The sequence below is a fragment of the Folsomia candida genome, unplaced genomic scaffold, assembly GCF_002217175.1.
Source record: "Folsomia candida strain VU population unplaced genomic scaffold, ASM221717v1 Fcan01_Sc005, whole genome shotgun sequence".
In the NCBI taxonomy this organism is placed as follows: Eukaryota; Metazoa; Arthropoda; class Collembola; order Entomobryomorpha; family Isotomidae; genus Folsomia; species Folsomia candida.
In genome coordinates this window covers 3,475,792-3,500,148 of record NW_019091197.1, presented here as the reverse complement: position 1 = coordinate 3,500,148, position 24,357 = coordinate 3,475,792, and the positions used below count along the sequence as shown (strand labels likewise).

Sequence of the window (24,357 nt, the reverse complement as noted above, 5' to 3'; positions counted from 1 at the left end):
ACACGATATTTTATATATGCACAAATACACATATATTTTATATATATATTTATATATATATAATATATAATATATATATATATATATATATTTATATATATATATACATATATTTTATATATGCAATATTTTATGTATGCACAAATACACATATATATATGTCAGTATATATATAATATATATACATGCATACATAATTATAAGCAGTTTAAGTTGGCAGTTTAAAATATTTTGTACGTACATATATGTATCAATAGTGTACAAACGTAAACTTAAAACATCAATTACAGTACTTACAATATTTGCGCATGTGTAATTATCTGCATTCTAGCATAGTAAACAAAGAAATGTTTGATGAGTATGACGTATCTGTCAGGAAACTTTTCGTGTAACAAATCTAATTTATTTCAATAGAGCAACTATTAAAAAAAATAATAGGAAAACGTGCATTATAGACGATTCATTCCTTCTTCATGCATCTTATAAATATTTATGCCTACATACGTGTTTTTGCATGCAGGACAGCGTATCATATTTATAACTCAATCATACATACAACTCAATCATAATCATTTATATAAATATATATAAATACGAATCATATGAGATGTTTTCCCATGACCACATCGAAACAATCCAATGTACATTCTGGTTTATTCTGACTGATCCAATCATTCACACGTAAATATGTGCATACGTATAACGTATTTAAATATCACTCTACATTTGATAATTATATGCATATGTACTTTAATACGTATCATATGTGACACATCATCAAAAACGTATAACGACGTAATTAATATGTACGTATTTATGTCGAAACATGCCTGCCAATTGTATGCATGAGGTCAGGTATATAACTAACAAAATACTAATTATGCACATATCTATCTTCAATTCGGTTGAAGTTCCATATTCGTGTGTATGAGTCAGCCCGAATAAACAAGTAACACAAAGCATAAAAGAGTAATTGTTTGCTCATGGATCAGAGATCTGCTCATAAATTACGTAATGCAAAAAGCCCAATTATTGTTTCTGCCCTTTATCCCCGTTTCTAACATGAGGCTCAAGCCGACCTAGCTTTTCCTCCCCCACCACACCGTTTAATGATTTATGAATATTCTCCAATTCCAGATAAGCGTCGTCCCCTTAGTTGTGCAGGATATCAGCAATAAGTATGTTACAATGGACAAAGTAAATCTGATAAGGCCATGTACTTATCAACTCTACCTTGCTTAAAACGTATTTGATTTGATTTGATTTGATTTATTCACATCAAGCTTGATTTACAAAAAATCTTGTTACGCTTGACGGCTAACACAAAAAAGTTTTACATAAATGTTTGTCACATGTATAAGAATTCGAGTGATAATAATATAATTTATAATTGTGACTTAGTCATAAAGAGCAGAATTAAAATTATATGTACATATATTTTAGGATAATAAAGTAGAGATAAATTCATAATCATAATTTAAGAACAAGGTTTTAAGATTTGTTTTAAAAAGTTTGAAGTTTTGTGTTTCCTTTAATTCAGTAGGTAACCTATTCCATAGTAGTTGTGAAATGAAGACTTTTAGAACTCATGCTATTTTTTGGACAAAAATTTACTCTTAACAGATTAGATGAGCGTGTTGGATAGTTATGGAAGTCAGAATTTTTTTCGAGAAACGATTCAAAAAATGGTATAGGATTTTGTCTGGTTTGAAAGAAAAAACAGAAGGCTTTGAAATAGTAATTATCTTTAGGGAGGAGCCATCTGAGTTTTTCTTTCATCTTTTTACTGACAGAATCATACTTCTTTACATTTAGAATAAATCTGGCCGTACGACGAATTGACATTTCTAGACATTTTAAATTTACAGCGCAGCTTGATCCCCAAATAATAACCATATAGTTGAACAATGAAATTAAGCATGCTTGAAATATGAGGATCTAACTACTTTGGCTCATGACCTTTTTTAGCGGATACAGTGATGTAGCAACCATATGAAACCGTCTTGAAATGCTATTTATATGCTTCGACCAGGAAAGCTTTGAATCAATGATGAGTCCGAGACTTTTCAGTTCATTTTGACTTTTGATAACAATACCATTCACTTCAAATTCAACCACACCGACCTTATTTAAATTTGACGTGCTACCTATCAGGATAAATTGTGTTTTGTCCAAGTTTAATGTCATTCCATTTTTGTCCATCCACTCAAGTATTGCAAGTAGGTCGGATTTGAGTTTATGAATAAGATAGGGGAGCATATGTACCGGTCCCGCGATAACTAGCTGAGTATCGTCTGCAAATATAATACACAAGCAGTTTTTTATTACGGACGGCAGGTCGTTAATGTAGATTTTGAAGCAAAAAGGTCCCATTATACTACCTTGGGGGCATCCACGTAGTGTGAATCGCACTTGAGACAGTTTGCCATTATCACCTTTCACTACTTGCATTCTGTAACTCAAGTAAGATCCAAACCACTTGGGGTCAATGCCATACCAGGACAACTTTTCAAGCAAAAACTCCCTAATTATTACATCGAATGCCTTGGACAGGTCCAAGGCAATTAGCATGCAAATATTGTTACAGTTGACTTGATTATAAATATATTCCGTCACCGCTACCATCGCCGTTTCGCAAGAATGTCCAGGTCTGAACCCAAATTGTCCTGGGTAAAGTAAGTTATTTTTAGTCAAGTAATTTACAAGTTGTTCATGGGCACATTTCTCTATAAGGAGGGATAGGATTGGTTGGACAGCTACAGGTCTATAGTGGTTGGGTGCAGAAGGCGATTTAAGTTTTGGTATGGGAGTTATCAGGCCAGTTTTTAGAGTAGTAAGAAATTCATTTTCAAATAGAGATCTGTTTATCAGAGTCGAAACAGCTTCAGCAATGGTGGGACAACCAATTGTATAGTCTAACATTATAGGTGAAATGTATGTACTGTCTGGACTCGTTCGTTTTCGAGTTTTTAGTTTTGTCCAGGATCGGAAAACCATACGTGGTGTGATTTTTTGAAATTTGAAAACTGATTTTACGTCCAGCTTGCTTGGTTTTGTCGGAAGATCTGCATTTACAATTTGGTTAGAAATATTAGCATAATGCTCATTCAACTCATCAATGTCAGTACAAAGCTTCGTTCGTGGTTGTCTAAATAATTCGTCCTTTACTTTCCAAACTCCTCTAGTTTTAATGTCATTTTCTACTTTGTGCCGACAATCCTTTGCAAATGATTTTTTGAAAGTATTGTCAACAATCTTAAGTCTTGTCATTGTCATATGGGGTGGGTTTAATTTATGGCATGAGTACAGTGTGTTACGTAGTTTCTTGATATTTTTTGTAAAGTTTGACATGAATGTTGGGACGAGTTTTTGCTGAATAGATCTCATTTGAACAGGTGCATGCTTGTCAAAAAGTTCAAGACTTTTAGTAGTAAGTATTTTACAAGCTTCCGCCACGGTTTTGTTGGTCAAATCGTCGAAGTTAATTTGTTGCACATCGTTTGCTAGTGCTAATTTGTTTATGTTGTTATAGTCCCTAAAACTTATATTTTGTTTAGGTAGTCTCGATGGTCGATTTATTAGCTTACTTATAAAGGTTGCGTCATGATCGGACACCAGCGGTTGACATGTCTTTGCTGTGATGCTTATGTCGTCATCATTGGTCAAAATAAGGTCGAGTCTTGCTCCTTGCCTCGTTGGAGTTTGTACTAGCTCGCGTAGGCTATGTCTGAGAAGTAGTCGATTAAATTTTTTAACATTTGGTGAGCAAGTATTTTCTAAATGTATATTAAAGTCACCACAGATAAAGAAGTTGCATTTAAATAGTTTGAGGTCGGATATAATTGATTCAAAAAAGTCAATATCACTTAAAGTCAAATTAAATTTAGGTCGGTATAAAACAGAAACAATGAATGATTTTCTCATGCCGATTTGGAATTTACACGAGAGTAGCTCAATCTTGGATTCATCATTAGTAATAGTACTCGTCTCCAACATCTTACACTTCACATACGATTTGTAGATAATTGCTACACCGCCTCCTGATCCAGTTCTGTCTCTACGGATTATTTCATAACCTGGAATATTCATTATTTTAATATTTGAGTAAACCTTTGTCTCAGTCATGCAAAAAATATCGATTTTATGTTCATGCAGGAAGTCAGAAATTAAGAATATTTTGTTTCGGATAGAATTTACATTTAGGTGTCCTATTATTAATGGTGTTTGGTGATTAAAATGTATAGATGAGTTTCACTGTGTGTCCATGTGACTTCCAGGGTCGGAGTTTCTGGTTCTTCGCTGCTTTTGTGTTGGAAATTGAATTCCGGACGCGTGATCATCTGCCGGTCGCTTATGTGAGCTACGAGATCTTGTTTGTACTGGAGTCCTGGAGTTTTGTTTGAGTTCTTGTTGTTTCCTTGTGAGATCTTTTTTGACAGATATTTTGTCGAATTGGACTAATCCCTTTAGATTTTTGCAATTGTCCAGAGCTAACTGTCTTTCCGTTGCGCTACTAAAGCGTAGCCTGACCGGTCGTAGAGATGATGTGGTGAGCTGTCCTATCCTTTCATCAAGTTTAAGAGAGGTGTAAGAAGTGGGGTAGATGATTTTAAGAAGGTCCGTGAGAAGTTTTTGTCCGTCATTTGTTTCAGGGATCCCCATCACCACCAAATTATTTAGTTTTCGGATTTTTCTAATCTCCTCGTCGTATTTTTCTTCAAAATTCTGGAAATCGCTTTTAACCTCGTTTTGGAACGACGTAAGGCTCTCTTGCATAGCTATCTGGTTTTCAACAAGTTTTTCTTTCTCCGCCTCCATATTATCCAGTCGTTTCATAATGTGCGATTGTGTGTCTTTGACATCCTTGAATTGTTTCAGCATGGTTTTATAGATAAGGTCGAGATCTATCTTTTTAGGCGATGAGTAGGGGAGGTTTGGCGATCTGGGCTTGTGGTCGGCATGATTACCAGTCGATGTGGGCCTGTTTCACAATATAAATTCTGTGCCAGTATCTTTTGACCAATATATTTGGAAGAGACGGGTCCTCTCAAAGGCAGGACATATACTTTAAGTAAGAGAACTTACTTTTGGTGAAGACTGTACTGGTGAGAAATGAAATTTTCCGTCCTCCTCCTTCTTTTTGTCGATTTATGTCGAATTATGATGAGTATGGCTATTAATTTTGTATTACAAATGATCAGGAAGGTTGGGGCTTTAAAACAATGTAAACGGTAATACTGTAGTTGCAGTTTAAAATTCTTAAAAATTATTTAAAACGGGAGAGCTAAGATTTAATGTGTTGCTCTTTACAACCCAGCTGCTTTTCTTTTCGTATCAAACCTTGGTCACAGTCTCCAATCAAAGTCCATCCGTCGAAGAAGTAACATTGCGAAAAACTGTCTCAATTTTGGCAAAATGACATTCTCACATTTAACAACTGTTGTACTAGCAGTTACTTTCGCCTTCGTCGTTATCCCTTCCACCGAAGGTAGAGAGCTACATATATGTACAACTAACCCATTATACTATATATTAAAGATTTCCTAAAATTTTCACTGTTTTAGCTCTCAAGTGTTACAATTGCTTTTTCCTGCAAGGAAGTAATTCTTCGATCTCGACGCCACAATGCGAGTCCAATACGAAAAACTTAACCTCAATGAATTGTGGAACAAGGACAGCAGAAGAATTTTTGAGTAAGATTGCAAAAAAATGGCAAAAAATAGCACAATTATGTATGACCTCTGATCTTAAAATTTTAGCCGTAACGGCTTCTCCCAGCTATTCCCGGAATTCTGTACTCGCCGTGAAGACTTTGTGCGGAACTGGGAAGGGGACTTCCAACGGTAAGAAGGTCGTTTTAAGAACGTGCATTCCACTGGCGGAAAGTACTCATGATGGGAAGTGCAATAAGTACTACGATTGGACAATCACGTTCCCGAACGGTACAACCTTTCTTCGTTTTCCGGCAAATGGTACCAACGCTTTGGAGACTTGCTTATGCTCCAAGGACGACTGTAATGGGCAAAATAACGCGAACGGGTTACACTCTGGGGTAGCGGTGGCTGTTTTGGGAACATTCCTTGTCGCATTGAGGACATTATATTAAGCTTTATTTTGTATGAATAAAAATTGAAAATTGAAGTGAACGCAATTATTTCACATACGCGTATATTTAAAAAATAATACTTATCTACGTACATACACGATTAATAAATTCAGCATTGTGTTACGTAATTGTAAAAATAAAATGTTCAGAAGGGACATTTCTGGAAGTTTTTTAATTTGCCAAAAGTTTTATCCTCTTGAACCTTAATTTGCATGCATAGCATTGAAACAGATCAAGACGGCTTAGTATCGTGACAAACGAATCGATATGGAGGATATTTTTGCCAAGCTGTGAAGTGGATAACAAATAATATACTTATCTTATCTCGACTGGAACGTGACGTTTACATGTTTGTGAACTAGAAACGGAGAAGAGTGAAACTTATTGATGTATTACGTGCAAATCATAATGGAAGTTTGCATTACTCGTGTCAATTAGATATACTGCTTAATTGGCACGAGATTTACTTATTTATCACATTTATATAAGTAATCTTGCCGTCGTTTCAAATTAGTAAAATGTGCTGGTGTATATTTAAGTACACATGCACGCATGTGCATATACATATGAATGCTGGTGGCACTTATTGGACTTGTTGTAAACGGTAAACCAGATAATGTAATGCTCGCAAATGGACCGAAGGAATGAAGTCTTTGGTGCGTGTACCGGCAAATCTTCAACAATTCGGTCCATTTGCGAACACGACCGCGTCAGGCTTGGACTGGTTTGGATTCATTTAGGATACTTTATTGCAGGTCAAATCATTAGGTGATGTGATTGGCTGATTTCATTCAATGAAAATTTTGATATATATTGGTATATGTATGTATGTACATATGTGCAGGCATCTTCATAGCATTAGCACACATATTCGTCATATGTACATATGTAGAAGATACATATACATATATGATTACGAAGTAAATATGTATGCACATATTTTAATAAAAACTATATTCTTTGCTTAACAGAGTTTGGTTGAAAATATTTAAATTATTAGTTGACGGCAAACAAATTAAACAACGCCTTAACTTTTTAGCATGAAATCGTTGAAGTATGCAGTTTACAATTCTGCTGACTTTTAAAAATATACATGTGCACTATATCTATACGATGTTAATAAATATTTAGGTCGTACAAATGAATTTTGCATAGCATTTTTCTTAGCATAATATTAACCTGTATTGCATTGTCGGCATAATAAACAAAGTGCCAGTAGCAAATATTTAATAAAAATAGAAAGAAGTGCATTGTGCACTTAAAGGGTAGACATTGAGACCGACCGATTTACATAAATTTTTGGTAAATTTGTTCGAACTGAAGAATATTAAGTTCCTAAAATTCACATGCTAGTCAAAAGGATTTATCTGTATTCATCCAAAAATATCTAACAATGGAACCTTTTCTCAAGCTACACCGGGATCGACTAACGAGTTATGTCAAAAAATCAAGCCAAAAATTATGAGTCACGTGACACTTCTCTTTCCGTTGAATGGCCCCGTTGAAGATAAATATTTGAGGTCAAAGTTCAATTTTTAGGCAAATTTTCTCTTGTGTTTTCCTCCACGGGGCGAAAACCAGGGCGCTCTTGTGAACTTTGACCTCAAATATTTTTCTTCAACGGGGCCATTCAACGGAAAGAGAAGTGTCACGTGACTCCTAATTTTTGGCTTGATTTTTGACATAACTCGTTAGTCGATCCCGATGTAGCTTGAAAAAAGGTTCCATTGTAAGTTGGTTTAGAAAGTTTATTGGCATGTGAAAATGACCTCATAGGAATTTTACACTTCAGCGGAATTAGTGCACATGTATGTATGTTCATACACATATCCACTCTCGGTTCTCAGCTACCCAAGCTAATGGCTAATAAAAATGCAGCTGGTCAGCTAAAAGCCTAATAAAGTTCCGTTCTTACTTATGTATCACAATCTAACGTGAGTTACGGAATTTGTCAAATTGTTATTATTAACATCATAAATATGTTCCTATGTGAATGTATCCTGTATGGCGTCTTTATATGTATGAACACAAGCACACCCAATTTGGCTGAATAATAATCACTCTAATTCTGTCTTTTGTGCATGTCGTACATACTCTTCGAATTTTTCCAGAACACAAGGTTTCACGTTAACAAAATTACATGCATGAATACCTCCAGATACATAATCTAAAGACAAAGACTGACCGAACGCGATCGGCGAATTACGTAATTTCCACGTCACAAAGGAATAAGATTTGTGTAAGTTACGCAATTTGCACTTTTTGTGTAACACGACTTTCTTCACAGGATTTTTGGAATTATTTTAAAAATTTAATAGCAAAATTTACCTTCAATAAAAATTTAGCTACAAAATCCGTGTTCTTGCCTGCCCATATTCGACAATAAGTAACCATCAATCTCTCCTTGTCCAAATTTAAGGTTAGTAAATAATTATGTATATTCACGCATCCCTTGGTAACATTGTAAAATTCTGTAACCTTAAATTTTTTACAAAATTGTACAAATGTTTGTAAGGAAAAATACCACACACATTTTTGTAACTTGCTCAGATTAATGGCGTCATTTTATTTGCAGATGTTTGTAAACTTATTTTACAAAGTTACCAATGACTGCGTGAATTGTCTTATACTTAATTTAGGTTTAAGTATGTTATTTCATATTTTATATTTCGAGAGGACACTGGGTCAACGTTTCATTTTCAAAATTTACAATTTTTACATTCCCAGAAAATCATGGAAGAACCACAACCACAAAATTACGCGATGCATCAAGCTCTCCAAAATCCAATCGTAAGTTTCAAATTTTTTTAAAAGTAGAACAACACGAAATTACGTTGCTCTTAATAAACGAATATTTTTTTCCAAGATTGCCGAAAAAATATTGCAAAACACACCCATTTCTGCAAAAATACTACGCCTCGTTTGCACCGTATGGAATGAAATCATCCTCTCGCTTCCACAACCGAGACTGACCCTGCGGCTTTTCCAAGAGCCTGCGTCCGGGTCCCGCGACCCGGATGAAGTGGATTGCTGCCACGCCACCCCCTTTCAATTATTCTGCATCAACATGGACCCCCGACTTGCAAAAAGTATTGAAGAATATGGATGCTTGCAAAATTACGACGAACATGAACCAACTCGAAGAATTTCCGCCGAATCAAAATTACTCCACGTTTCCGATAAGTTCAGTCGGCTCGTGGAAGACTTGAGCATAACTTTCAAGGATGAAGCCTTGACCCCAACATTGTACGAAATACTGCAAAAGTGCTGTCCGAATTTGAAAAGATTGGAACTTTTCCACCACAAGAGAACCTTTGCTGACCCAGAACTAAGCCATGTTTCTCTTCATCCCTTACCTACCCGACCAAACTTGACCTTTCTCAAAATATTTGGCATCACTGAACCCTCCGGCTCCCCAGAAAGGGCACAATTGATTCTTAACTCTGCCTCAAACGTGACACATTTTACCTACCATGGCAAAAAATATCCAGATTTAAGTCGGAATAAGGCAATTAAATGGCTTACGGTGCACATTGATTGCGCGGAAATGACTCGAATCCCCACTTGCCAAGGTGCTCACGGACTTAACAAGATGTTAAACCAGGTAAAAGATCAAATACAATTTTTGCACTTGAAGATGTGCATGATAAGTGAAGCTGGAAATTCTTACGATGATTTTGGCGTTTGGCGAGCGAGAGATGAAGCAGTCCGAATCGGTTTTCAGATCCCTAAAATGAAGAATCTTAAGGAATTTAGAAATGAAGTGCTCGATTTGTTTAGATGTGGGGATCAACTGCAAGATATTTATCCAGAAAGGATGCCAAATTTGGAAATATTGCATATTGCTGAATGCACGAACAACTTGGATAAATTATTACAAAATATTATGCAGAAGAAGGATTTATTTAATCGAGTGAAGAAACTCCATCTGTTGGATATCAATGACCCCGAATCAATTACTGGATTAAGGACACCATTCCCAAATTTGGAAAGTTTAACAATTCTGCAGTTGGATAAGTGGATTGTAGTAGAGCTTGTAGAATTGGGACCACATTTACAAGCGTGTGTTTCACTTGGATTAAAATGTTTGGAGTTGGAGCTCTCAAGTAGAAATGAAAAGCTTTCGGAATTTATTCAAGGGTTTTCAAATTGTGAGGAATTATTGTCAAGTAAGAGCTAAATTATTGCATGCACTCTAAATAATCCGGTAACAGGACCATGGGTCTACCGCCATAGTAATAATTGTTACCGAGTGGTAAGTAAACTTGTTGACACACTCGCAATAAGTGGCACCAGAGAGTATTTGCAATAAGTACATATTTACAAATATATGTATCTAGACAGTAGCAAAGTGGTGACAAACTTACTAAAAACGGGTAACAAATTAATTACCATTAGTGCCTGATATTGGTTGTTACTGCATTATTTAAAGTGTACATATGTACATATCTAAAAGTCATATGATCCTTAATTAATTTTTTAACATGGTATCAGGTCTGAAAACTTTGGAAATAAGGTTGTCCTCGCATGCGTACGACGACTTGGGCCGTGTCGAAGATGGGATGTCGCAGTTGAAACAATGGCTCCTGGGAATGAAGGGATTGGACAGTGTTACCATTTCGGGAATACGGGTGAGTTTGTTGAAATGACTTGGTTTACATTTTCATGAATAGTTTTTTCCTATGTATCTGTGTCTTAACTAATGTTTTTTGCAGTTTGATGAGGACACATGGGAATGGGTAAAATCTTTCATTCAGGAGAACAAGATTCCAATTGATTTCGGGGAAAATTGTACCATTTTCTGCTACTAAAACATCTTATACGCTTGTTGAATTAAGTGTTTCCACAATTTCAGCTGCGACAACTGTTAGAATCAGAATACCTTTATTTTGACACAATTTCAACTACATAATTTTATGAATATCGTATTTCATAATACACGCTAAAAAATACTCCCGGATCTAATTGATTGATTGATTGATTGAACTTTATTCAAGTGTCTAACAAGTTCACAGTAACAAAACATGCTCTTCCACGAGTGACACATGTAATATAAACATTAAGAACATTAATATAATATCTAGCGTATCATAATAAGAAATAAGGATCACGACAGGGGATAATTATGATGATATAAGGTTATTTTACTAAAATGGCCCGCCTGTCTTAGCACCCTCCTAAATGCATAAACTAAATTTAGTTATTTATTTTATTTTCATTAATTTTATTCAAAATGCGAGTATGTATGCATTTATGGTATTGCTAAAGGTTAAACAAGTGTTAATATAAATATGTAGCTTGTGTTTTGCCATGAAAACGGTAGGTCATGCGTTTGTACATATGCCACTACGGAAATTACTTTTTAGCCTATTAGGGTTACTCCACCAGTAATGGTAATGAAGGTGACTTGAAAAATCGATTTTTTTGAAATCCTTCAAGAATGTGTTGGGGGACTTTAAAAGACGGGGAAAAATCATTGTCCGTTTTCTTAAAATTTCCATGGGTGTGGTAGGAGGCGGAGTGACTTTTATTGAGATCCCACGTTTACGCGCCGGGTATTGCACGTAGGGACTCCACATTTTTTTGATAAGGTCATGGTGAGCGTGTGTAGGTCAAAATGCGCGGTTCAGATTTTTCTTAAAATCGTCATTTGGGGTGTCGTTGGAAAGCCAAGCCAATTACTAATTCTTCAGAATCAGTTACACGCACCCCCCCTCCCCCCGACCTCAGCGGAAGGTAGCCTCTCCGCATACATAATTATTTATTTTACCTTTAGCGTTTACGTGCATATAAAACTTATAAAATATGAAATATCGAGTCTACGATCTGTGCAATTGATACAATGCAGTGTTATAAATCATTGCCATTTGTAGTTGTCGCGATTTATGTAAGTTCGACATGTTTTTTTGCTTGCATGAATTATTTTGTGTGAAATACTTGAATAACTACACACTATATACTCTACTCGTATCATTCAATCATTCAAGCGTTTTACACTTAGCAATTTATGGACACAATTTTAAGCTTTCAATATACCTAATTTATATTTTTTTGTATTAGTTGAAAAATGTCAAGTATTAAGTGTACTTTCTAACTGAATAACAAACGCAAATTATTCGACATACCCAAAGTTCGACAGATAGGCAATTTATGGAAATAGTTCAATCTTTTTCGTGCGTTACATGAGTGCTCTATAAGCACTCTCAGCAAGCTCTATAAGCGCTTGGTCACAGAGTTGAATCTTTTTTTGTTATATAAAACACAAATTCCACACTTGTATACAGATTGCGACATATATCGAACTTACACTCCACGGACGCAGGCATACAATTCTTCGAAGCGATTTGGGCTCCTGATAAGGAGTATTGCCATCGTAATGGTGATACCAATTTCTGATGAAAGGTTAGGTATGTATTAATTTCACAAATATATTAATTACTTATTTTCTACACTTTGGAACACGTAATTAGCGCTCTTAAAGTCTTTGAAAAATTAACCTACAGCTTCGGCCGCATTTTTCACAGAAGTCCAGGCTGACTCTAATATTTGTTGTCTCTCTTTTTTTGGATGACTGGAGAGCCGGATCTTCTTTGGGATGCCTCGTATTTCATTTCATCCGACCGTGTTGCGTTTTGTTGACCAACTTTGGTGGTAGTGATTAGGAGAATTCTTAGCTGACGAAAATGTCGCAGTTTCATAATCTAGTTTATCACTCTCCCCATTTTCTTGATCAGTCGCATCATTTTTTAAATGTTCAGTAGAAAATGAAGTGACTTCGTCAGCTTTATAGTTGTTAATGTTCTCTTTTCGAGTAGCATTTGTCTCATTAAAATCTACGGTCTGCTTAATGCATATACTCGCCTTCCCCTGGGTTACACAATATGTAGTTTTTCAATGTATATGTAATACATTGAAACCATGTAAAATGGACTCTACTGCTTTTCCACCAAATTCCTTTCCAATTGGTTATACTTGTGTGAATGGAGTTTTTCAGCATTTTTGGTATTCAAGTACATAACATGCACTTCGAATAGCATCTTCGATTGAGATTTATGGAGTTAGCTTTGAATCAAAATTGACCTCGCACCTCTTGCTCTATTATTAGATACCTTGCCTATGGCACCACTGCCGCAAATCCAAAGGTCGGAGAGGTTGACCTTGAGGGTGTTTAATTTTGTCATGTGGGAGCGACAGTCTGGGATGTCGTCGTCGTCCCTTCCACGGTTGTTATTATTTTAATTTTGGTGATTTTTCCTCCGCTGTAGTATAAAGATGCAAGTAGGAATGAATTAATCTTAACATAATAAATTTCATACAGGATGTAACTATTAATAATGATCATCATGCGACGATGTGACCAAGTGCAATAACCTATTGGATTGTAAAGCAAGGAGAATTGTCTCAAGTACTAGCGGAATAATTAATATTAAGAAATGGAAGCTCTAGGGTGGTTTTCTCTTTGGCCTGGAAGTTCTGCTGATGCTAAATTCTTATATAACTTTATAATTATTTTCTCCATAGAGAAATCAAAAATAGGATGCAACATTTCTCTGCAGTTTTTTCTTTCCTTTGACTGCTGTAGTTCGGAGCACACTCAAAGGGGGCAGAATAGGAAATGTCCTTAAGTCGTTCCAATTTACCGCAGGTGCCAAGTGCCACGTAACCTTTCCAAAAATAAGGGATGTTCTTTCTCGTGGTAGAGCTGCTGGATGTGGCTGTATCCAAGTCGAGCTATTATTATAATCATAATTGCAAGCAGGGTTGGGAGTTGTAACCAGTTTTGTACGTATAGGTCGTGGTGTATTTTCTTTTTGGTCAGGTCCAGGTTTTCCCGTTTAAGATACTCATCCACGACGTCCAGCTAGAGGTACTCGTACCACAGGGCCTCATCTCCGTACTTCGGAAGTACCGGTGCCAATTTTGGGTCTGTCGTGTTATCCCACAGTTGCCTAATTTGGTGTAGAAATGATCCAATCCCAGCCATGATATTCCCAGTTGTTTCTATTTCCTGTGGTATGTTCCATTGGAGAGCCTGTGGTCCCTTGGGCGCCCTTCCGTCGTGGGAAGGGGGCTAAGGACCGAGAAGGCGACTAAAATACGAGAATGGGAGGGTTAACTTAGGAACATGTGCTTTCCGCTTAGGATTAGTTTATATACATCCTCATTACGATTATGAGACTGATTAATGGAAATATGGCTGAAGGTATGAGCTAAGTTCCAGACCCAGAAATTTCGTAATGATTCTTGACACAGTCCTTTTTAAACTTTTATCAAGTTTACTCAGCATTTTTCCATGATATTGAAATCGTTTCCTTCTTAAATCCCATCATCTGCATTTCATCTAATAGAAATGATTCTTCCATTTTTATATTAAATAAATGAACAACCAAGGGTCATAAAGATATTGTTAGAATCTATTGTCCGAAATTTATATAGTCTTTAATTTGTTTTTTCTATAACGAACTCTGTAGGAGACCATAAATTGCTCTTTTTAAGTTTGTGTGCAAAATTTCCTTTCACACGAAAACTTCAGGTTGTTCCATGTACAAAATATTTACTAACAAACATACAAATAGATAATATGCAATAAGTTATATTTAATATTTAAGATTTAAGTTTAATAATTTACTTATATATATACGTGTATGTGTATATGTACGTACATACATACACTCTAAACAAAAATGAGTAACATTTACACACAGATGTGTAAAAAACAGGATAACAGAACCAAAATGTAAAACGTGTCCAAATTTGTGTAAAATTTGCCCAACGTTGGGTAAATTTTACCCTTTGGTTGTGTCATCCTCCTTTTACCCAACCTTGAGTAAATTCCAATCACTTTTATTTAGAGTGTACTTTTAACAATTACTAATAATTATCAATAATATAATTACCTATATTCACGGGTGAAGTTACCTATTACATATTCTAGCTGCATACTTATGCTATGCTTCAAAATGTTTTCAAACCCATTAGAAGGCGTATCTGTATAAGTACATAGATTTATTGCACAATTATTTAGATTATGACGACCCAGCGTACAGCATTGTGTATGATTGATTTTGAGTTGACATTTATTTGTATTGTTACGTTCAAGTATCTCAAAATCATTTATGCACACATCTGGACATATTTAGGTACATGCAGGGTGTTATATTGATGTTTGTATATGGATTTTAATTTTCAGGAAACATTAAACCTTGAAATTTATGTGTACATATTTAGATTCTAGCTTACTCTGTAGTAATTCTGCATGCGCATGACTTTCATTATCAATTTTAGAAGTGTAACACCATTATTTAATAAATAGTAATTTATTTGTAAGACCTATCCCATTCATTTTATCTCAACAAATTCCATAACCCAAACGACACCACAAATTGCACAACAAACTCCCCAGATTCTCAACGTGGTTAAAAACTTCGACCCGAAATCTAACTTCTCCAAAGCTCCGACATTTGGTCCCGTCCAATTAGCATAATAAGGGAATAACTTTTTCGGTCTTGTCCTCTTAAACCACCCTTCCCACCAGTCATAAATTCCCGAAACCATGAGATATTTTACCCTATTTAGTACAAAATTCCCTCTTGGTATTGGATCGATTTTGATGGCATATTGTGTCAAAAAGAAATCGTCATCAGTCCCAGACATGAAAACCCTCCCGTCCTTGTTATCATTCAAGTAGGGAATTATGTCCTTAATGTTTCCCTTTTCGTCAACATATGCCAATTTTTCGTCACATCGTGACAAATTTGGATAAACGTGAGAGGGCCACTTGTAATGCAAAACTTTCCAGTTTTGCGTAGTATTTTTGCCATCGTACAAATTCTCCCTCCACGTTGGGCCTAACAAAGACTCGGCGAATTTCTTGTACCCCAACAATCGTGGCAAATTCTCCGTGTAACTTGCTGCGGTTGTCGTTTCGTCAGAAAATTCGAAAGCGATGAATTTATAGAGTAGACGTCCACTTGAATACGAGTCGTAAAATTGTTTCACGTCAGGTTTCAGTGGAAGGAAGAATTGAAATCCTTGTTCTTCTAGGTCGTAAATATATTTCCAGGATGGTGTCCGTTTATAGGGGAGCATTACCTCAGTGGTGAAGCCGTCTTTGTAAACCGAAGTCAATATCACGCAACAACATACCCAAAGCCAAAACAGGTACTTGATTTTTGACGAAATTACTTTTTTGATAGTTGAGGGGAAGGAAATTTCCAGCATGACGGCTACAGTGATGATAAATACATCGATATTTGATTGCTGATCACGATTGGACATGGTCATGGCGCTTATCATCGTCAAGATAAGCACTGTGGTCAAAATAAAGACCCAAATGTACACGTCGAACGGGTCCGTAAATACTTTGTACGAGTTTTCTTTATTAATCCCATAGCACGAGAGGAAGTTGTACGACCGACTTCCAGTAATAACGACTTGATGACTGTTTACAACGTTCCCGTATCGTCTACGGCCAAAAAAGAGGTAGACGTTTTTGAAAATTATTTCTGATGGGATCGTCATATTGAAAAGTGTTTCCGAAAATATCGTGTATGCAACGAAATCATCCAAAGATTCAGATTGGTTTGCGACCTTAATCCAATTTAAGATTTGTCCATGGCGAAAATATTTCTCCTGCATGTTAACAAACTCTTGGCTGAAATTGTATGAAAAATGGGTCAGGTCCAGCCAATTTATATAAATCCAGGAAAATTTGTTGAAAGCAAGGGCGATTTTGTCTGTTATGTTTTCAATGGATTGGAAGCATTCGATTTTAAAGGTTAGATTGCACATGATTTTTGTGAATTTTTGGAATTTCGGAAAAATTTGTGTATAAAGTGTAGCATTCGGGTGATGATATCGATTTAAGTGATAAAACTGCACATTAGTTTCGTTCAAACAGGGTTGAACAAAGTATAATTCACGACTTCCCAAACTAATAATGTCTTCTCTCATTGACAGAATTTTCTCGTAAATTGTCTCCATTTCCTTTGTTGCCTTTTCATGATCTGGTGAAATTATCCAAATTAGGTGGACGGGATAAGTAGAACCCAAAATACGAGGAAATATTGGAGAATTTATTAAATTTGGGAGTAGAAAGTTGTCACCCATATCAGGGAATATGTAGGACCAGCAAAATTTGGGCTGCTGTAGTCGGCGAGTGAATGACACGTTTTTAAACAGAAATTTCGCCGGGTTACCAGAATAGCGCTCTGGAACTAATTTGCCAAAGTCTTCAACGTGAATTAAGATGGGATGCAGGGGAATAAAATTGGTTTTGTTTGTAGTGAATTTTACGATGAGGGTACAATGCGAAAATATTTCGAGGACTGAATTAAGACTGGTGTGTGCCTCTTGGAGAGATATGACTGCCATAAATACGAAGCTGGTGATAAGTTCGACGAAATTAAGATTGGGAAAGGATAAAGTTCGCATGATAAAGATTGTTATTTTTAACTACAAAATTAATGTGATGTGAATTAGACTTTGCGATTGATTAATTTCATGGAAATTATGAAGTTTTTGGCTGCGTTTATGTACTATGATGAGGATGGAAGGAATGTAACTTCTACGATTGATGTGTAAATATATCGGTATTTCTATAGCTATTCACTTATTTATTTTAATTTCCTACCACCTTCACTTCCTTGCAGAAAGTGTGTGATTAATTTTCACGGGGGGTATATATACTCCCCCGCACCCACCAGGGGTGACTCATATTCTATATGCTTACATAAATATTTATGTAAGCCACTCCTGCAACCCACAAATAAATCGCATGCTTCATGAAACATGTAGGGTCCTTGTGTTGTTCGCATTTCACCAGTGATGTCAGTTTGTGGCGATGTCATGTGGCATTTTCATTTTGAAGGGGCACATGGTTCACATTGCGTTAAGTATGTATATATGTACAATGCATACTTATATAATGTATATTTTCATACGACGTGTTACATCATAGCTTAAATTGTCGGTGATATGTATGTCTTGACATGAATATTTACATATCTTTATTTTGCAAAACATACATACACTTCGTTTTTTTGTTTGTTTTGAGAATTCTAAAAAAATATCGTTTTTGTAACCACAGTGACTCACAACTTGTGAGTCACAAGCCGTGAGTCACTGTGAATTTCTTGGTTGCAACTCTTGGAATGCGTTACGCATTCTTTACTATCCGAGCACTCTGGTACAAGTGGACATCAAAATTTGTTTGTGGGGTGGGATGCCGGAGGTGACGAAAAGTTGCACAATCTGGTAAAGTTTTATTTCTTCGAGAGAATTTCTTTTCTGCTTCAGTGGAGTACTGCCTGGATATGTTTGCTTACTTCTATACGCGATTAGTCAGTTTATTAGTCACCCGAGTAAAAATTTGTACGAAAGGCCCAATTTCCTGCAGGAAAACTTTATGCAGAGTGAATTGTGCAGTACGTAGCTTATCCAGAACTAATTATAAGTAGGCAGAATTATGCAATTACGGTTCTACAGAATAAGTAAAATCCGAACAAACCTTCTGCAGGACAAAATCTTCTCAGAAATCTTTCTCTTAGGCAAAGCCAAGGATCGACCGATTAATAAAATAAATTTGCAACAATTGGATTTTTATTATTTATTTTATCTGCAACAAAAATCGATTTCCATCATATGATTACAACATTTTCTTGAAAACTGTTAATACAATTGAGGATATACTCAAGTTACTTAATTACGTCAATTTCATAACATAGATGAATTTACCTCAATTATGTAAATTAAGTAAATTATTATTTGAATATATCATTTTACGCAAATCATACCTTACTTACGACAAAAACCAGCAATTTATTAACTTTTTCAAATTAATCTGAATCCTCCAGCATGTAATGTTGACTGTAACGAACAGAGGTCGAACGAGATGAATGAGATGAATAGGGAACAATTTGTGTCTACGTACTAAATACTTCCAAGTTACAATCGGTATCACAATTCTTATTGTAATTTTCACAATGCATAAATTGTTTGTAAATTTATTTATATTATATTTATCTAGACATAAATAAATCAAATTCTAACAGAAAAGCGAAAGTTATGAAAGTTGCAGTAAAATGATTAGTTAATTATTCTTGTTATGTATATTATCGTTACGTTACAAGTGCATCATGACATTTTTAGAAAATTTCCCGTTTTCATTTTCATTTAACTTTTTCATAATTTTGACTTTTCATACGACAACATTATTGCATGGGAAAGAAGCATCTTCTTCAGAGTTTTTTCGGTATGGCGGACTTTCTTTAAGTGAAGGGGGGAAATTTTACCAAGTTAGTACGAGTGACTGTCCCGGAGGGATATTCTTTACCCGACCGGTCAATGAGACATGTCTTTGCTACTACGGCATGTAAGTGGCACATGAAAATCTATGTGTCGAAAATTGGCCAGCTTTTTTAAACGGTCCTGTGAAAGAAATGTGTGCATAATTTGCACAATTGTATGAATAAAAGGGTGCAATTTTTTTGCTATAGAATTATTTAGTTGCGTATAAAAAATTGTGCCAGGAAATAAACAATTCTTTGCGTTTTGCAAAATCTGAACCAATTTTCGGCCGGTCGTTTTTCATATATGAAATTTAACGTAGAATTCGATGTCTCATTAAAAAAATCGTCAAAATCAATACATTTTTATTCAGTTTTCTGGGAATTTATTTTAAAATTCTGGGCGACAGCTTGACAGTAAATAAATTGATGAATAGTATGAAGGTAAACCTTTTTAACTCATGGTCAGCTAGTTTCGATGAGCTTTACTTTTTCTGGATGGTACATACATATATTATTTAAAAATTTGCAACTCCCTACTCAATTTAATTTACACATTTGTCGGACAGAGGTTTCAAATAAATTCACAGAGTCGAGAAATGGTAAAAACTGTTCTGATTATGACGAATCGAGTCCTACTATAAAATTTTTACATACAAACCCAAACCTATTTCGACTCTTAAAAAACTATTACTAAATAGATTTTCCATCGTCCGCAATTGTTGTACTCAAGAAAACAGCCTCATTACTACAGAAACTTTAGAATGGAGAAAAAATGCCTGTGGAATTTCCCCTGAGGTTAGCAATCCATATGGCTCATTTACTCCCCCCATCCGAGCAATTCTTCCCTTCACGAAGGCCACCGCCCCCTTCAAGCCGCTCCTCACATTTGTCCACTTTAAAAATGAGGAGTTTACAAAGTGGAGAAAATATGACCTCGCAATGCTCTCTGCTGCTCCACACCCAATACGTTTTAAAAATCAGAGTGAAATTGAAATAATAAACGTTCAGAGGAGTTCAAAATTGGTGAGATTCGGGATGGGAAAGTTCGGCGATGTGGACATCTGCTACGAGGGGTGGACCCCTATCGGGTTTCCGCAGACTTTGAGGGTGTCCATAGTCACGTATGGTTCGTAATTACAAGACGATTTCATAATAATCTAGTACATAATTAAAATCAGGGATTGGCTTTAATTCACTTTATCAAATACGGTATTGGAGCTCCGTTCGTCACAGGGTTCGGATTTCCAGTTCGCGAGACGAGAATTTACATACGTGGAGAATGCAAGTCTTACGAAAATACAGTTTTTGTGAAGAAATTAACTTCTTATCGTCGTCAGCATTTTATTCTTAGAAAATCTGGAAAACAATGCATTTCGACAGAGGTGAAAAGTCAATTTCTTCACAAAACCTGTATTTTCGTAAGGCTTGCATTCTCCACGTATGTAAATTTTCATATTTTTGTGACTGCAACAGCATACAAAACCAAACCCTAAGAAGAACGGAGATCAAGATAATGTATTTCGACAAAGTGTTTTGGTCACCCCTGATAAAAATTAGTGTCGCTGACCGAATTATGTTACTTGTCGTCAACAGCTAAATACAACAGGAGTGGCGGCGGCGATTGCTGTTTTCGCCTGGATCAAGATAGCGTGCCTGGGATTGTTACGTCTCCCTGCAGAGGAGGCAGTCTGTACTCGGAGGTTTTCGAAATCGAATCCGTATCAAAAGTTGAGAAGAAATAAGTAACGCTATTTTCAAGTAAAAAATTATTTTCCGTATAGACCTGCCAATAATTGACCAATTTTTCTAAAAAAAAAGTCTGCAACAAAACGCATACCCATCCGCCCTTTCTTGCTAATTTATCTATAATTGGGCCAGACGATTAGACAATTTGGCTCCACGGAGGAACAGATATTGATTATCTTGTCTCCAGTAGAAAATGAGTTCAAGTTTAATACCTACATATTTGTCCCGGGGGCTCATCTGGATAACCCTGAATACCTCAGATAAAGGACCAGACAAATAAAATTAGTTCCAGAATATGACGCGGCGGTGTCTTGATAATATCAACGTGTTTGGGTCGATTTAGTAAAGAACCTCGACCTGACTTTTGTGCATTCTTGCTCCAAAGATATGCAATGATTGCAGCCATCTATGTAGGTGATAATGTGGGTAGATAGGATCGTTTCGGCTGCGTGAAAAATACCAAAATTGTATATATTAAGTAATCTCCTTATACATATATTTTTAAAAGCAATTCCTCCAACAACTTATGTTGCAACAATTCCTCAGGAGTCTGATGGGTATTTTAAGAAAAAATGGTCAATTTTTGGCAGATCGATTTTTCCATGGATTATTAATCCATTATACTTAAATATAGGAAACAACTGTCCAAATCATTTCTATCATTCTACAAAACAAGTCAACGTATCGCCCCCAAAAGAATTATTGCTGCGATACAAGCGAGAAAATGACGAGGAAAGTGAGACTGACGAACCTGTCGCGACGATATCTCCACCTCCATCGTCTTCCGAGACTGACGACACCACCGACCCCCTTAACCAAACCTTACCTCGAAGTATCCGTTACCCGATCAGTCACCTGGAAAACGACACCTTTTCCACCCAGCACAACAAACTTCGAGTTTTTAACATCATGCGTAAAAGAGGATTTCCCGAGCTGAATCGGACCCCTTCCACGCAGAGATTTATCCTCCTGGAGAAAAGCTTTAAACTATTTTCAAAAATAGTACCGCATGAAATGGTTCCCAGCGACTTGACGGAGGCTGGTTTTCAAAGCTTCTTTTACCTCTTTGAAGGCTACGATGTGGACGTCGGACGACTTACGGGGACCCAGTTTGACAGGATTGTGGCTGTTTTGACGAAATGTGGGGAGAAAGTGAAACCTTGGAATAAGAGTGATGTGCTAGAAATTCGTTATCAGAATGGGACATGCCCCAAAAAAGTAGGTGCTATAATTTCTTAAGTAGACTTATACTTGTACGGTCATTTGCATATGTAGTTCTCCATGGGTGATGGGATGCCCCATTTATCCGGCATTTACTTTCATGCATTTCCCACCCAGGGTTCGGAAAAACCCAGGGTTTTACTCTGAAAACAACTACCCCGGGGTTTTACTGGGTTTTACTGGGTTTTACTAAATGTTTAGGGTGAAGTAATAAAACTTACAATGTTACGTCAATTTGTTAAATTAATAAATTTTATCAAGATTTATCAAAAAACTTGAATTAAAAATGCCAGGAACACAAGAAAAATACGAATTTGATCAAACTCCAAGTTAAGCTATAAATTATGATTTTAAGATAATAAACAAAAATTCGAAATAGAGAAATTTACTGGATATTGATCAGAGTACTTAATTCGAGTTATATATGCATCTGCAAACTGATTCTATTGATTTATCTATTTGAATTTTAGATAAAACTTAGTAAATCCCGAGTAACACTCAGTAAAACCCCTTTAACATAGTAAAACCCTCTGGGTTTTACTGATTTGCGACCCAGTAAAACCCAGTAAAACCCCAAAACCCCAACCCAGTAAAACCCGGGGTCGGAATACCCTGTTCCCACCATTTATTTTCATGCCTAAACTTCATAGCATTTATTTGTATCAAAATATTGTATTTGTATCCAAAATTCCCCGTATTTACTTTCATGCTTAAAACTCTAACTATTTATTTTCACGCCAAAAGATTTTCAGCATTTATGTATGTATTTTCATGCTAAAATTCCGGACATTTATTTGCATGTCTAGAATTCCCAAAACGCGTGGCGTTTATTTTCATGCCCTAGTATGTATAAGTACACAACTCTAAAATAATGCCTAATTTGGTAATTATTCTTGATTTAAGGCCAGTTCGTTTACATTTACCCCCACCACCACCAATCCAACAAAAAATAGCAACAAGTCCAGTACTACGAATGGAAAAGAAACCATCAACGATATTCCACTCCCTCCCTTAACCTTGGCCTTTGACCCGTTAAATACCGACATAATTGTCGACATGAATTGGAAATTTGTCGACTTTGTCCGTACCATTTGCTTCGATGTGTTTAATGATGACTTTAATGCGGAACATTTTTACGCGACACAAATGGAGATGCTTTTTAATATGAAGATGGTTCAAAATAGATGGTAATTAAAATTTATTCACACAATTCCAATAAGTGAACAAATCTGTCATAGATTTTAAATCTCACTTCATCCGCATTCAATGGCTTTGAATGTAATTTTCTAAAATGGCATAAATTTCATGAGTTTTGAGATAAAAGTGACTTTTCCTACTTTAATATAAAATTAATTTTTGGTACTGCAAAACTATCGATTTGAAAGAAAAGTTAGCGAATTCATTTTTGAGAAGGTTTTTATTACAAAAATGGCAAATAAATTGGGAATTTTTTTAATCGATAGTTTTGTAGTGTCAAAAATTAACTTTACATTAAAATGTCAAAAATTGGATTCATTTCAAAACTTATGAAATTGATGTCATTTTATAAATTTACATTTAAAGACATAGAATAGGGATGATTGAGATTAAAAATCTATGTGAGATCTAATCCTTATCCTAGTAAAACCTTAATTTTAGTGACCTTAAAGGTTTTCAAAATTTTGACATTTTCCTGTAAATATGTAAATACATATTTGTTGTCTCAGGTTTCGCGACACTCGGAAAGAAGGGAAAGATTACTCTTACGGAATTATCAACAATATTCACAAATTTTCGAGAATGACCGAGCTGGACAAAGCAGTCGGAATAGCGCACCACATTTCGAGAAATCACGACCTTTATTTGGAACATCCCAATGATGACGGCGTCCTCCCCATGCCAGAAGTTTACAAACATATCAAATATTACGAAGACGGGGTTCGCTTGAGGATGACATTGCTCAAGGGTTTAGAACAGTATGAAAACGGGGGTGATAACGTCGAAATGGAAACGGGG

At 35.8% G+C, this 24,357-nt stretch overlaps 3 protein-coding genes across 4 annotated transcripts; 2 read left to right on the top strand and 1 right to left on the bottom strand.

The window, feature by feature from the left end:
• Positions 1-1,780: 1,780 nt before the first annotated feature.
• On the bottom strand, positions 1,781-4,925 carry LOC118435748. Its single transcript, XM_035852155.1, has 2 exons — positions 3,588-4,925; positions 1,781-2,294 (listed from the first exon to the last, which is right to left on the bottom strand). Exons 1-2 carry the CDS (start codon positions 4,123-4,125, stop codon positions 1,939-1,941), a joined length of 894 nt encoding a protein of 297 aa, XP_035708048.1. The 5' UTR covers positions 4,126-4,925; the 3' UTR covers positions 1,781-1,938.
• Positions 4,926-4,932: 7 nt separating this feature from the next.
• Positions 4,933-6,261, top strand: LOC110850127. Of its 2 annotated transcripts, XM_022097608.2 has the most exons (5): positions 4,933-5,105; positions 5,202-5,231; positions 5,318-5,488; positions 5,565-5,693; positions 5,760-6,261. In XM_022097608.2, the coding sequence occupies exons 3-5, from the start codon at positions 5,416-5,418 to the stop codon at positions 6,104-6,106; spliced, it is 549 nt and encodes a 182-aa protein (XP_021953300.1). In that variant the 5' UTR covers positions 4,933-5,105; positions 5,202-5,231; positions 5,318-5,415; the 3' UTR covers positions 6,107-6,261. The 2 variants fall into 2 exon arrangements, with proteins under 2 accessions (XP_021953300.1, XP_021953301.1); XM_022097609.2 differs by having other exon boundaries at positions 4,933-5,231.
• A 1,916-nt stretch (positions 6,262-8,177) lies between these two features.
• LOC110850337 lies at positions 8,178-15,433 on the top strand. The gene is made up of 6 exons (XM_022097770.2): positions 8,178-8,345; positions 8,452-8,525; positions 8,834-8,896; positions 8,973-10,275; positions 10,601-10,737; positions 10,822-15,433. Exons 3-6 carry the CDS (start codon positions 8,840-8,842, stop codon positions 10,915-10,917), a joined length of 1,593 nt encoding a protein of 530 aa, XP_021953462.1. The 5' UTR covers positions 8,178-8,345; positions 8,452-8,525; positions 8,834-8,839; the 3' UTR covers positions 10,918-15,433.
• The last annotated feature ends 8,924 nt before the right edge of the window (positions 15,434-24,357 follow it).

What these genes read in the sequence shown, in the direction of transcription:
- LOC110850337 (XM_022097770.2), top strand. Translation starts at nt 8,840, where the DNA reads ATGGAAGAACCACAACCACAAAATTACGCGATGCATCAAGCTCTCCAA. An exon ending in AAGCTCTCCAAAATCCAATC is followed by an intron (nt 8,897 to 8,972) that starts GTAAGTTTCAAA and finishes TTTTTTTCCAAG; the next exon opens with ATTGCCGAAAAAATATTGCA. An exon ending in TTGTGAGGAATTATTGTCAA is followed by an intron (nt 10,276 to 10,600) that starts GTAAGAGCTAAA and finishes ACATGGTATCAG; the next exon opens with GTCTGAAAACTTTGGAAATA.
- LOC118435748 (XM_035852155.1), bottom strand. Translation starts at nt 4,125, where the DNA reads ATGACTGAGACAAAGGTTTACTCAAATATTAAAATAATGAATATTCCA. An exon ending in TCATGACGCAACCTTTATAA is followed by an intron (nt 2,295 to 3,587) that starts GTAAGCTAATAA and finishes TTATATTTGCAG; the next exon opens with ACGATACTCAGCTAGTTATC.
- LOC110850127 (XM_022097608.2), top strand. Translation starts at nt 5,416, where the DNA reads ATGACATTCTCACATTTAACAACTGTTGTACTAGCAGTTACTTTCGCC. An exon ending in CGTTATCCCTTCCACCGAAG is followed by an intron (nt 5,489 to 5,564) that starts GTAGAGAGCTAC and finishes TCACTGTTTTAG; the next exon opens with CTCTCAAGTGTTACAATTGC. An exon ending in GACAGCAGAAGAATTTTTGA is followed by an intron (nt 5,694 to 5,759) that starts GTAAGATTGCAA and finishes TTAAAATTTTAG; the next exon opens with CCGTAACGGCTTCTCCCAGC.